Genomic DNA, 14,435 nt, shown 5'->3' with positions numbered 1-14,435 from the left:
CTCCCAGGAGCACCCCTCCAGGCAGTCATCTTTTTCCCACAGCACCTCACAGGAGCAGCAACAAAAGTGCAGCTTCTGTCAGAAAAATGACTGTTACACAAGGACCCCTTCTTGCTGCCGAGACCTCTGCGTGTGCCTATGCAGCCAGCTCCGCTCACCCAGATATATTTTAATGGCTTCTTATTCCTACTGGTACTGCACAACTAACTGATCTGTGCCTCTTCTGGTTCAAATTTCAACAGTAATAAAACACATCCTAAAATAATGCCTATAGGCAGCAACACCAGCCCCTTATACAATACAGCTGACCCATGCCCTAGGATGAGGTCCAGGCATCTCCCCAGGTCCTCCAATGGAGATGGCTCACTGCATCCTTCACCACCATCCCAACCAGGACACCGACTCATCCACCCTGAGGAACCCAGGCATGTACTGTGCTCCTCGGCATAGCAGCACCTCTGTGGGTAGGCAAGTGTCAGAACCTCACTGACAGACATTTAAGTCACAGGTCCCCCCTGCTCTCTTCCAGATGCAACTGAGAAACGTCAAGGAAAAGCTAGCAGCACCCACTCTGCTAAAGCTGGCATTACCAGCAGCGGGGTGAGAGCAGGAGAGACGATGCCTCTGCTGTCTCAGAGCCCTGCATGTGTTGGTGGTGCCAAGGAGTCTGCTCCTGCTGGGCAACACTGGCAGCGCCATGCACCAACCACCCTGTACCAAGCCTTGCTGCCCCGTTTTGCGTCTCCTACAGAAAGACTTCCAATAGCGCTGGAAAAAGGAGGGAGATGTTTTAAGTAGCATGGAGACACCTGACAATGGCAGGTATGTCACAGCGATAATATAGATGTTGGAAACAGCGCGTGGGAAGGAAGCAATGTGTCTCCCTCCTCAAAATATTTAGTCTTGCAAAAAGGCACAGTAAAGATCAATTTCTTCTTCAATTCTAGGGAGTCAGAGTGATAACGATCAAGTGCAAGGCCCAGAACTTCTCCCATTTGCACACCAGCATCAAGCATGTTGTTTGGCAAGCCAAGGCCAGAGGAGAAACAAGTGGTTGTGCTCCTCTCCCTGCACTGGTCCTACTCAGCCCCCAGTGCCATCCCCTCAACATGGCGTAGGAAGAAGATGCCAAGAGGCAAAGCAGAAATCCAGCTCCACCGCTCCAGGATGCCCCAAGCTGGGCAGGTGGTGACTTTGTAGGGTCCCAAAGAGTGGGAAGACATCACATTTCAGCAAGTCTTTCCTCTCCTGAGTCACTCAAAGGAGGAATCTGCTTTGGATTCAGTCCAGCCCTGCCCATTGATAATTTCTAATCCAGAAGATGAAGGACTGCAGAAAGATAGAGGAGACAGATGGCGCTGCAAAGATGGAGAAGTCTTATTGCTTGGCTGCAGCCTGTACTTCCTGCACACAGCTATGACCCTTCCCAGTTCTACCTGCTGGAAAATGAGGCACTGAAGTTTTGCAGCAAGTTGGTGGCAGAGCTTGAGAGAAAGCGATGGGAGATGCCCCAGCTCCCTTCCAGAGGCATCCGCACCCGTCTTGCTCTGCCCCTGCCCTCGGCCCAGCCAGGGCACAGCCGGGGAAAGGCCACGTGCCAGCTGGGGAACCAGCCTGCAAGAGAAGGATGCTGCTGTCTTTGGATTTTTGTTTTTATGAGTTTGCAATAGTCTGGGACTTAGATGAAATTTTCTGTATGGATGGGTTTTTTTGTAACTGCTTTTTAAATTCTTTTTAAGAGACATTAAAAATATTAGGTCTCAGCTTCCTAATTTTTGCCAAAGACATCTCCAGTGAGCTAATGAAATAGTCACATCACAAGCACCAAACTGAACCCTGAGCCAGGAAACTGAAAAAACATTGAAAACTCACTCTCTGCTTTATGGTAACACTTATTTAAACCCATTGCCTGACAAATACTTGTGAGAAAAAAAACTGTTTTCCTGAAAGCTAATGCAATTTTCAGACAAGGATGAAGAAACTTCATGATACACCTTTCCAATCTTCCCAGAAGCCCTCCAGGAAAACCTGGGAGACAGCTTCCTGATATTTCTCTTGTGAATAACAAGTAAAGAAAAGAATCAAAACATACTCTGGGGGATTTCAAACATCCATGGATAATGGCAGAGTCAGCAGCAGCACTGCAGTCACTGCCACAAAGCAGCAATGGATCAGCGAAACAGAATTCTGACAAAAGAAACATCTCTACTTCTAATGACAGAATATTTTTCTTTTTATGGGACATCTTTAAAACAAGGCAAAGTGAACAAACCTGAGTCATGGCGCCTGGTTCTGCTCTTGCCTCTCTCCAGGCTGCATGAACCTTGGCAAAACCTCTCCATTCCTATGCCCTAGTCTTGCCTGCTGCCAAACAAGGATCTCAGGGACATTGAGGCCTACAGATGAAAATGTATTTTGACAGGTCCAGGAAGAATAAGTGGCACCCCCTAATTTTGCACTGGCATAGCCAGGCACACATTCCCCTTCCTGCCCATCTCGTGATGTTGCCAGTCACATCCAGGACTGGGGTGGCACAGGATTCTTGCACAATTCCGAGCAGTTGCAAACTGAACATGCACCCATGCCCTTGATTTAATACAGAAATAAAACTCGACAAAGCCCACACAATGCTCCCTCCCCCACCTTTCAAAAAAAAAAAAATATCCTCCTAAAGCTCAGTGGACCAAAATCCAAGTGGTAAATCTGAGCGTGGTCTGAGGGCAGACAGTGCTTTATACCTCCATCTTCTGCTTCAGTGGAATGTGCTGAGGGCATTATTTACAGCAGAGGCATTGTTGCACACCAGTTACTCTTTCTTTGGGAACTGTGGAGGCTGTAGGAATAATAAGATAATTATCCCCAGTATTCCCAGCAATGGTGGGAATGAGACTGCCATTGTCCCATGCTTCAGACTGCACCAGCTGGGGCGGTTTTTGTTCTACCAGCACAGCCACCTTTGCAGAGGCTCCCAGGACATTTCAGCTCAGACAGCACCTGGTTGCACTTGCGCAGAGACGGAGACCACAACAGACCCTGGATATCCCCACATGCCATAAATCCTCCCCCACTCCCCTCAAAACACATGCTATGCCCTACTTGGGCGAGGATCGTCAGGAAATGCAGACAGCAGATGGGAGGGAATTAAACTCAGACTGAGGAGAGACTCAGGTCCCCAAGAATTGAGACTTACTGTTGGCAATGTGCAGCTGAAAAGCACTTGGGTATCAGCAGTTCTTATTAATTCACCAGAGGGTATTATCCAAGCTTGTTACAAGATTGATGTTCACTGTGGTACAATCGTTAATAGTTACCCTCAGCACTTGGCCTGGATAGGGATGCAATATCTAGTAGCCAGAAGTTGTTTCTCTTCCTCACTTGATCATTTTGCTGATCCCTTGGCCTGAGCATAATGATCAGATTAGAAAGCTTGCTTTTTTTTTCTTTCCATTTGGCTTCATAGTCTCCTTAAACTAGATTCACACTGCTGTGGGACACTTGTCATCACTGTCAGAAGCCTTAAGTAGAGCTGATGAGAACCTGCATGACCTGCTGTAGCACAAAAATGGCATCATGGAGGAGCAGCGACTCCAGCAGAAGGCTTGAACCAAGATCTCAGAGTAGCCACCCTCCCCTGATGGGCCAATACATGCAACAGCTCTACATGCATTCAGGCAGTCAAGAGACCGCTGGAAAGTGAGAGAAAGGTAGTGCAGTTGCCAAGCCCAACAACAAAAACGCAGCTGAGAGTCCTTAATGCAAAGTTACACACTGCACTGCTCTGCCTGTGGGTGGGCTAGATGGGCCGTTCCACCCCAATTCTTTTCACCATCCTGTATTTCAGGGAAGACACAGGACTGTAGGCTTCACAGACTGCAAAGCAGCCATCATTAGGTAACACCTTTCCGCAATATTCCTCTTGTTTCAGTGAGCGCTGCAAGCCCGACCGCTCGCTGCTCTCGTAGAGCTGAAGAGCTGAGCAGCAGCAGCTACACCTTGCACTCGGCAGTCCTCACAGCTGCGAGGTTATTTTCAAAGGATTGCCATCCTTCACCTGTTCCCCACCACCACCACTTCTGGCTTTTGCCAACGCCTGGCTCAGAGGCCCCCCTGAGGGCCTGATGGCCGCGTGAGGATGAGCACAACAGAGACGGTCATCTCGGGGCTGCACACAACAGTTGCATTTACGGAGGTGGTGCCTGTGACTTGTCGAAGCTATCTCGGTTGGAAAACAAAAAGCCTTTTTTCCCCCCTCCTTGTTTTTAAACAGGCACCAGGCACATGAGAATGACGCCGGCTTTGCACGCAGCTGTAGCACCTGCGCCCTGTACCACTGGCAACAGGAAAACCCCTCACTGTGGGAGGCACTTACCCATGGAGGAACACAGCCCATTTACACCCTCAGCTGCCCAGAAAAGGGCAAATATCCTCAAGGCCTCCTGGGCTGGGGAAAGCTGCTGGGCACCAGGGTCCCGCATCTCCCGTTTCTGGAGCGGCAGAGGAAAGGAGGTGAGGAGGGACTCTGCATGGCAGTAAAGGGGAAACAGAAGTAAAATATTTTTGGCAAATAGAGAATACAAGCAGAAAAACTGGACAAAGTGTGCAGATGATGAAAAGGATATTAATTTAAAAAGAAAAGTCACCATCTACTAGCACCAAATTATTCCCCGCAGCACACCCAGGTTTCCTTCTGCTCTTCCAGAATAACTCAGGGAGAAAATAAAATCAGTTTCTTATGATATCCAGGTGATAATTGGTTCATGAAGGAAAGAGGCACAGAGATTATGGATGTCGGGGACAAAAGAGAAGTTGAAACTCAGAGCTTTCACTCCACTTTTCCCCTCCTCTCTGCTAGCATCTGATGCCTAGGTAAAGCCTGCACATCCCTTCCTGGCCTGCCTTTTTTCTCTCTTTCAAACTAGGTGAGAGTCATCAGCCTTCCAGCTTGATCCCAGCAGGAAAATCCAGCCCTCATACCAGGAAAGGTTTGGCCAGGACATCTCTTCCTCACCGAAACCCTCTGCTGCCCCAGCCCAAGGCCACACCAGCCACGCAAGGCAGGCTGCTGACCTTTTCCTGGCACAAGCCTCTCCGCATATTTCATAAGGGGATTGTTGTTTCCTTGTGAGTTAGACATTTAAGAACATTATATTTGGAGCATGGATAGAAAGGATCTATTTAACCAGATCTTTTATTCCCTCTCTCACCCACACGTACACACTTGCTGCTCCCCCACGGCCAGCTGTCTGTGCACACATACACCAGGCATGCCTTTTGGCTGCCTCCATCACACTGGGTTTAATTAAACACCCTGGAGGCTCGTTTCTAAACCCAGATTATTGATAGATTTTTTAAAAAATTTTTTTTTAATACCCTGACTGCTGCAATTCAGAACTAAATGAGGTGAACAAAAAGATTCAAGCAGATCCCCAATCCCCACTACAGTCTGCAAGCATCTCACCAGCCCTCTGATGAATCACATCCCAGTTCACTAGGAAGGAAGGACTAGAAGCACCATGCAATTGTTGGCAGTCTGGCAGTGGACATTTTGATGCAGAAAGGTCCCACAAAGAGTAATCTCACCCTCCTCCCAGTGCCCTGTGCCTCTAACAAGAGAACACCCAAAGCTGTGACTACAAACTGCCCAGGACAGGAGAACAGGTGAAGTGCTCCATTAACACCCTGTAGGGCTCTGCTGTGTGTCTTCACCATCAGGGTGAATTTATTGGGCAGAAATGTTCAGAAATTTGAAAGAGTGGAGCACACCCCAAAATACAGAGGAGGGGTAAAAACCCAACCAGATTACAGCAGATCCTGTCATGCTGATCAGAGAAAGAAATGGCCTCCTGACCCTACAGATGACCAACAGACAGCCTGAAACATGAGATTAAAGCATGTGCAAGAAAGGCTAAGGTTATAAGTACTGTCCAGGTAAACTGAGAAAGCCTAGAAGGAATCCCTGCAGGGATGCCAGCACTTAGGCTGGAAAGATCCTTTTATCTCCAGTTGGTGCAGGCTTTCCTGCCTGAGGCTCTAGTTTCCAAGACACCTAGTGCAAATGACACAGCGAGATGAACTGGGTATATTATTTACTCCAAAAATCCACCCAGGATTTATGCTGGCTGCTCATCTTCATGCTGGATCCAAATCCAATGCCCCTGCTGTTGCCAACACTGAAACAAGTAAAAGGTTTTACTTGGTGAGAAGGCAGGAAAAAGAAACCACAATAAATCACGTGCCACTGCTGAATATCTCAGAGACTCACACCAGCCCTGCAAAGACAGGAGGAACAAGGGTACCGAGGTGAGGGAGAAAGAGAGAAACTCCAGGCTAATTTTGCTGGAAAAGCTGATGCTGCACAGGCCAGAGGGGCAGGGGAGGAGAAAGCTGCAGCATGGAACAGCCAAGCTACACGCAATGAACGCCAGTAGTCTGAATGCTGCGAAGAGAGGGAGGCTGCCAGGAGTTTGCCCCTGCTTTGCCCAGCCCGTGACTTCACAAGTGTGACTACACACATGCCTCCAAGCTTGCCCTACCTCCTGGGTTTCTTGCCAGGCTTAACTCAGCATCTGCAATGGCCCATGATGAAAAGCGCTGTCTAAAGCAGTGCAAAGTACTGCACACACTGGTTTCTGACAACACTTGCCAACTGTTTTACTGCATCACAAGGCAGACAAAGGCTCACCCCACACAGCATCGAGACTCAGGCTCAGCTCAGTCCAGAACCCATGGCAACAAAAGCCCTGTGCCTGAGTTGAAGCTGGTTTTAATGACACAGCACAAACGGCAGTTTATGCTTTAGGTAGGGAAATACAAAACTCTTTCACATCAGACCGTACCTTATCCTCAGACAGCCTTCTTGTTCCTCCCACTCTTCCAGAGAACATACCTCTGCTGTGCAGGGTTTTATGCCTGAAATAGATGAGATGGCTTCACTGAGCACAGACACAAGTCAGAAGCAGCACTGACCCATGGTATGGGCTGTGCAGCACCTGCGGGACCTGCGCTGGGGCCAGAGGGAGCATCTCATCTTACCCCTCAAAGGAGAGCAGAAGATCTCTCATTGCTGTTGGGGCTACCCAGGGGATTAGCCCACAGTTGTTCATCTTTGATGAGAGAGAAGGCAGGCATGTGAGCCCAGCTCAGTGTGCAGGGTACCCTCTGTCAATCAAAGGATTGGAAGTTGCAGCCATCAAGGCCAGAAAGTGCCTCAGCTGAGCTGGGCTATAACTGGTAACTACAAAACCCAGCAACATTCCTGCTTTGTAGTCTCGTGCAAGCTCAGAGAGAGACCTTAAGCTTTACACACACACCCCCATCCCAAATACTCAAGGAATCCCCAAGTAGCAGGACTGAAGCCTCAATTCCTGCAACCTGCTTGCTTGGGTTTTCTTATGCCTGCTAATCTACCTCAGTTCACACTACAGACCTCCTCTCAGTGGGGTTATTAATTCAGTTTCCATTCTTAATCTGGTTGTATATTCTGATGAATTCTGGCAAATGTGGTATTTGGAGACTCCTATCAAACAGGGCTGAAATTGGCCAACAAGGTACAAACCTATGAGGGGGAAGCAGACATTGCAACTTCACAGTCCTTCCCTCCCAGTAAAATTGGGCTAAAAATGGGTCCTGCAAGCACACTGTTTTGTTTTCTGTTGGTGCAGTAACTGAGAGCCTCAAATCCTGTCCCAAATGCAGTTTGGGCTAAGCAGCCCTTTCCATTCTTGACTTCATTTAAGCAACAGATTTTTCAGGACTTTTAAATGTTTTAAACATTTGAAGTGAATTGTATAAGAGGTTACTGATGTCCCTTTCTTTACGTGACCCAACTTCTGAACCCTTCCTACCCATCCCAGGATACACACAACCATTAGGAGGTGGGAGTGCAGGCAGGAATGGAAGCACTGCAGTGGCAGGGTGAGGTACCACTCCCCATCAAAACCTTAGGCACAAGCCTAGGTTTAGGCTAAGGCTGGCACCTGGGCTGTAATGCCAGCTCCTTCACTGAGCAAGCCCACACCATCAGGCTTATTGCTAGCCATGGCCCTCACCCCATTTCCCCCTCCTTCAGTCACACAGGGGTTGTGCCAGATAACCTCTGAGGCCACCACGTAGCCAGGGACAGGTTCCCATGATGGCTACACAAAGCATGCCTGCTTGAGCTTCTTCCACTGCAGTTCTATCAGCTGGGATTCAGGGTCAAAGTATCATTAATTCCTTGGTAAGCACCCAAGTGCTCCAGGAGGGCCAGTAACCCAACATGTGGAGTCTGATGCTACTCTTCCACGCCACCCAGCAGACACTCCTCGATGCCCACCCACTTCACAAGGCCCACTGCTTCTCAGCAAGACAAAAACCCAAGGACAGAGGTTTAGCGAGCTGAAGGTCAGTACTAGACACACCCATACCTGAGTCCATGGGGGCAGAGAGCAACCTCACATCATGGCACAAGGACACCGCTCCACGAGGCATCAGCAGGAAGAAAGGGGCAACCTCCTGGTGGGGAGTGGGAGGTTCAGCCCAAAACCCCACACTGCCCTTTTCCCCTCCAGAGGTCAGGTATTAGAGCACAACCTGGTCACTGCGTAGGCATGAGAGCAGGCAGTGAAGACAAAGAGCAGAAAGTATTTCAGGTTATGTGACCCCATCTCCACCAAATAGGATTGCCAGACACAATCCAATTGGCCGAGGTGGGTCACGGTGCTGAGAATAGTTTTGTACTCTTGCCCTCTTAGCTGGTAAATAGCTTTCAGCCTCCAAATGTGCTGAGCTGCGCTATGCATTGGTGGAAACAGCTTGCACAAAGTGAGATGGCTCGAGGAGGGGGAAGGGAAAACCTGGGCACTGGGTGAAATGCTGCTGCAGCATATTCAGGTCAAAAGGACACCCTGAAAGGAGCCATTAAAAAAACAAATAAAGAAAGAAAACACAAAAGATGAGTTTAAAGTTGCAAACAACTTCACGTTTCATCTTCGGTTTCTATTTAGGCACATCTCATACATAAAACCTGCATGGTTAATGTGGGACTAGGAACATAGGAAGCACCATAGGACAGAATCTATTAGCACACAGAACATGGCCCCGACACATAATCCCTTTCACAGACAGATCAGGACTCCCATTACTCTGCTTGGAAGCTTCTTCCCAAACCTCCCTGACCTAATGGTTTGAAATTTTTCAATAGTTTCCAAACTAGATTACCACAACTGTACCGCTGCTGGCACTTTCCCTTAGTCTTAAAAACTCCTCCCTTCATCACACTGTTTACCTGCTGACATATTTACAGAGCACTCTCATCCTCCCCCTACCATTTTCCTCAGGCTAAACAGTCCAGGCTCTTCTAATCTCCCCTTGTAGGACAAGCTTTCCATTGCCTCACCCTGACAGGCACCTGCTTCAGCACAAGCGCAGCTTCTGCTCAGCAAGATCAGCCAAGAGCCACACCCTCTGCCCAAAGGAGGAGACAAGGTTTTGGAAGGTTGTTTTCATTGTTGTTGTTGATTGGGTTTTGTCGGTTTGTTTGGGTTTTTTTAAACAAACTTTCTCCCTTTGTGTTTTTTCAGTGTCAACACTTCAGTTTTCTCTGATCCCAGAGGAGTTGCATTCTTTAAGCCCTTTAAAAAGCTCCCTGCACTCAGGGAGAGGCCCACGTACAGCCCATTGGTTGCCTGTCCCCACCATAGGCATTGGGATGGTGGGAAGGAGAGGCTGATGCAAATTAATTTCTGCTCTCTGGCATGGGCAATGCAAACAGGAGCACCATTCCTAGCTTTTAGCACGGAGGGAGGGGGGGGGAAGTCCTCACAGCAATACTGAACAGGAACCTTTATCCCACCAAACTCACGAGGATGGAGGTGTGAGTCGGGGTCAGCAAGGCTGTCTCCTTCCTCCTGCCCCTGCTCTGCATTTAGAGGACACTCATGGTGCTCACTCCCGCCCGCTTCATTTCCAATAGCATGGGATGATGCAACTAGACTTTTACTGCAATTCGCTGAGGAATGCTGCTGTCCAAACTGATGAAACAGCAATTCAGCAGAGGATGCAGGAGGCACTTTAGAGAAGTGGCAGTGACACCAGACAAGCTTTCACCACATTTATCAAAGTGCCTGCGGATGCCATTTCAAGGCGGTAGCAACACTTATAAATAATGATCAGAGCATCTCTGCATCTAGAGCATTTTAATAAACAACAATGTAAAAAAGAAGCCTAAACAGCACAGTTAGTTCTGCTTCTGCAACCTTTTTGGTCTTTCAGCAATATATATCAATAATTTTCTCCCCTGCAGTCTCTGAAAGCACAACTCTCCCTGGGTGATGCCCTTTAGCACAGACATGATCTTTCCTATACAGAGGACATGCTCCTGTTACTGACAAATGCAGAGCTCTCTGTGTGTGTGTACACATATGTGCACATGTGTATATGATTTCACTAACCAGCTGCTTGCTCAGGCTTCAGGCACAGAATAAACCAGCCCAGCCCTCTCCTTGTACACTCTTAGCTTTATGCATAATCTTTTCTTTCCAATCATGACTGGTTTTAAGGATTGCACTTTTGGGGAGGAATCTGTTTCCTATTTCAGCATCCATTTTTAAGTCCTTGTGAAGAATGACAAAGGAAAAAACAGGAAACTATTTCCTGAGAGCCAGCTTGGCCAATGTCCCCCCTTTCTGACCTGCAGCATCCCTGCTGCCCTGCCCATGAGCCAATTCAAAGTGCAGATGACAAAACGCTTAGTGGTCTTCTAATACAGGCATGGAGGGCAATGTGGAGCCCACTTACTGCATGAAAGCAACATTTCTGATACCACATTTCCTTACATATCATTAAAACACAGCCTGACCTAGCAGGACAGCAGTACCCACAGCAGCACAGGCATGGGCACAGTGCCCAAACCACGTCCCACTCTGCAAGGATGCTCTGCCAGTGCACCCACATCTCTGGAGGTCCTGCACAGTTCTCGTGGCACATTCTGCTACCAGGCTCGAACAAGGTGTGCCACTGAGAGCATTGTGCTTTATTCAGCCTTTGCAAGTCTCGAGGAGCTAAATCAGTATGGCTTGGTCTCTGCTGCACACCCTGCGGTGTCTGCCCTTTTACGCCCAGCTTGAGTGATGTCCACCGTATGGCACAGTAAGTATGCCCTCTCCGCTAATGTGATTCACAGTCTAATTAAACCCCTGCAGAAAGAAGACATTTTCCCTGTGACTTGCTGCAAGTTATCTGTGCAGACTTGTCGAAATGCAGCAGCGACTGCTGCCACAGCATCCTCTCCGCAAAAGAGACAGGAAGGTGCCGTGGAGAGGGAAATAGCTTCTACTGGAATAATTTACTTTGCTGACAAAGACTTGGAAGTGCCAGTCTGCTGGAGCTTCCCAGTCCCCCCTCCAGTGTGGCAGGGAGCATGAGCCAGGAGCCAGCCCGCTGCAGCTTCTGCCAGGGTCCTGGGTTTGCTGAAGAAATACACCTGCTGTGCTGGTGGGAACCTACCTCTCCTTCCCAGGCTCTTCAGACGAACATATCAGAATCTAAAACAAGGGGCACACTGTTATTGAAAAGCATAAGCAGTTTGTTCTCCCCTCTCCGCCCGCTCACAATAGTAGCCACTGCAGGTCATGCGGGAAAGTGAAAAAGGTCAAACAAACAGTTCCCAGGACCCTTTTTCTTTATGGGTCCAAAGGGGACCAAAAAAGCCCCAAACAAACCAACCCTGAAGAACAAAGCAAATCAGATACAAATGTCACAAAAATGAAAAAAAAAAATTAAAAAGTGAGAACAATAAATAACCTGAGTTGAGGTGCCCAAGTATCATTGTGCTGTTGAAGAGTCTGCTCCTCTCAGGGTTTCCTTTCTTTGTGAATGTGTCCTGCTGAATTACAGAGATGCTAGTGAAGGGATGCTCCCTTGCCAGCAGTGGAAGTACAAATTTAAAGTCCTAAGAATTCAGAATGCACTGAGAACACAGAAAACACTGAGCTGTTTCCAGGACCATATTTATGCCTGAATTGAGAAGGTTTTATACAGCATTTAGAGCTACTGTTGGGTCTGGTGGTTTTTTGGAGGGACTTCTGCATTTCCTTTTATTTAGTTGTGAGTCAGCCAGGTGATAACCGTGTGCAGGTTCGTCCGTAAAACTGAAATGCAACAAGCTGAACTATCACCACAGTCCCATAGCTAAACACTCCTAATCTGGAAGTGAAATGCTGAAGGTTCTCATAGTAATGTTATCTCAGCATTTTACATACCAAACATCCAGCAAAACGGTCTTTGAAAAAAAACCACAAAGAAACATTCCGACTGAAAATACAATCTTCTCCAAACACAATAAAGACAAGATAACATTTCCCAAATGTCACAATTTAGAAACCTATTCATCTGAGACATTAATGTTACAGTAAAAGAAGCATCTGTATTTTTCTCTCCCTGAATTCCCCACAGCCTTCACTATTAAAAAAAGGATCAACTGTTATGTATTACCAGTTATGTATAACTGAAGCTGCTCAGCTTGAACAAGTTCCACAGGCTTCACCAGCATAAACTCTGTAAGAGGGAGTGCAACATTTAAAAGCTATCTGATGAGAAGGTCTCCACTTGTGGAGTTTATACACCCCACAGAAATACAGATATTTCAACAATCTGTTTGCTGTGTTAAAACTTGCCTAAAGTTTCCATACTGAAAATTGTCATGGGAGCCCGAGAATTCCAGTGGGACTCAGAAACTTAATTTCCTCTGGGCCCCCTGTGCTTCATCAGTTGGTAATGTTAATATAAGGTCTGATCCTGCTGGGTTCTGAGCACCCTCAGCACTCCCGGGGTCCATCCACAGGGGCTGTCAGCTATCATCGCTCCACTGATGTGCTGAGCATAACAGCACACCAGCCCCTACAGCTTCGAACAGCACTGGGTGCTTAGCTTCCTTCAAATGTGCTGCTACTGATGCTAATTTGTTATTCACTTTGGTTTCTATTCCTTTTTTCTTCCTCATGGCAAAGAGCAAGAAGGGCTCTTCTAATAAAGAAAAATGTGACTGAGTTTTTACATACTTTAATTTTCACCCTTTCATATTACAAATAAACCCTCCCAAAGGATCAAAATAAAGGCATCATCCTGCACAACTCCACGGTACCTTCTCCTCAGAGCATAGTGACACCACTCCATCATAAAGACACAGGAGCACATGAAACACTGCCAAAACACCAACTGGAAATCTCTTCCTCTAGGCTAAGACCAAACTGGGAGACTCCGTCCCCAAAAGAAAGCCCTTCTTACTAGTTATGGGTGTACAAAAGCTGAGAATGCAGTGAGATTTCCAGCGCTGATATAGGCAGCCAGAGTACTTCTTGAAGGAGAAGGAATCATCCTACAGTTGTGCCACCAAGCTGGGAAGGTGACGGTACTTCTCCCAGGTACTGCCACTAATTTGCTCGAAGTCTCCGCTAAGTGTTTATGTCCAGGTGCTGGGAATATGCCAGTGCCTAATTCCTGACAAAGTCAGAGGACAGCAGCTAGGAGCATCCACACCTCTGTAGGTCTGTCTCTTACTCTTCTGGCCTTTTACCTGTGGGCACAGGCAGGCAGCCACAACAGCCCATCCTCCACACAGGGCTGGCTTCATGGCAAGAGAATTGGGGTAACCAAGGAGCATCTCTCAGGCTACCAACCCCCCGAGCCTGGAGAACAGGATACATTGGATTTCCAGTGCTTCTGTTGGCAGGAGAGAAGCAGTCACCAACCTGCTCCACCACCAACCTGAACAAGCCCCATACTGCTCACAGGATTCAGTATCACCCTTGCATCACCAGTCCTACCCTGCTGCCAGAGCTGGGGTGCAAGCAGAGGGGGTAAAGGCAAGACCTTGAGGCCCCTGAAAACACTCAACCATTTGTGTGCTGCAGAGGGGTGTAGCTCACTTGAATTAACGTCGCTATTAGTAAGGGAAAAACAGGACTCCAAGGTGGAAAAAAACAAGGGAGAGAAGAAGGGGTGCACCCAAATTAAACCTTTAAGTGACCAGAAACAAGCATTACCTTTCCTTATCAGCAATTTACCCACACTGACAGAAGAGAAAGGTTTCTCATTCTCGTCTGCTGTGAACTAGCGATTTAACACATTGTAACCGGTTTTAGTGGGCTTTGTTTGTTGCCAGCCTTGGCAGAGGTCTGCCTGGCCTCATCACTGTCCCCACGCTCCAGCTGGCTCTTCCTACAGCAGCAGAGAGGGAAGCCTACTCTGCTGCTGCCCCTTCTGTGCCTGCTCTGCAGAATTTAAATGTCATTGGTGTGACAATATTTGGGGAAAACCACAAACAAACCTGGAGTCCCTTACTTCTACCCACAGAGAAAAAAAAAAAACCAACCAACCAAAAACAGTTGAGAAAAGCAGCACCTACAGTCATCCTAGCACACCACAGCGTTGGGAGCTCTTTCATCGCTCTTCAGTGG

General features: G+C 47.8%; 1 protein-coding gene across 3 annotated transcripts in view; it reads right to left on the bottom strand.

Moving 5' to 3' along the window:
• The window catches only part of IGSF11 (immunoglobulin superfamily member 11), a 109,318-nt gene that overhangs the window by 69,791 nt on the left and 25,092 nt on the right, over window positions 1-14,435 (bottom strand). The window contains exon 1 of one of the 3 annotated variants that reach the window (XM_074897453.1): window positions 8,406-8,510. The exons of the other annotated variants lie outside the window; for them this stretch is intronic. Coding sequence (XP_074753554.1) covers window positions 8,406-8,469 — 64 coding nt within the window. The 5' untranslated portion in view covers window positions 8,470-8,510. Of the gene's footprint in view, window positions 1-8,405; window positions 8,511-14,435 lie in introns of those variants that run through there. 3 annotated transcript variants of the gene reach the window in all.

This window comes from Athene noctua, chromosome 1 (assembly GCF_965140245.1).
Source record: "Athene noctua chromosome 1, bAthNoc1.hap1.1, whole genome shotgun sequence".
NCBI classification, from domain to species: domain Eukaryota; kingdom Metazoa; phylum Chordata; class Aves; order Strigiformes; family Strigidae; genus Athene; species Athene noctua.
This window is presented reverse-complemented; position numbering and strand designations above follow the sequence as displayed.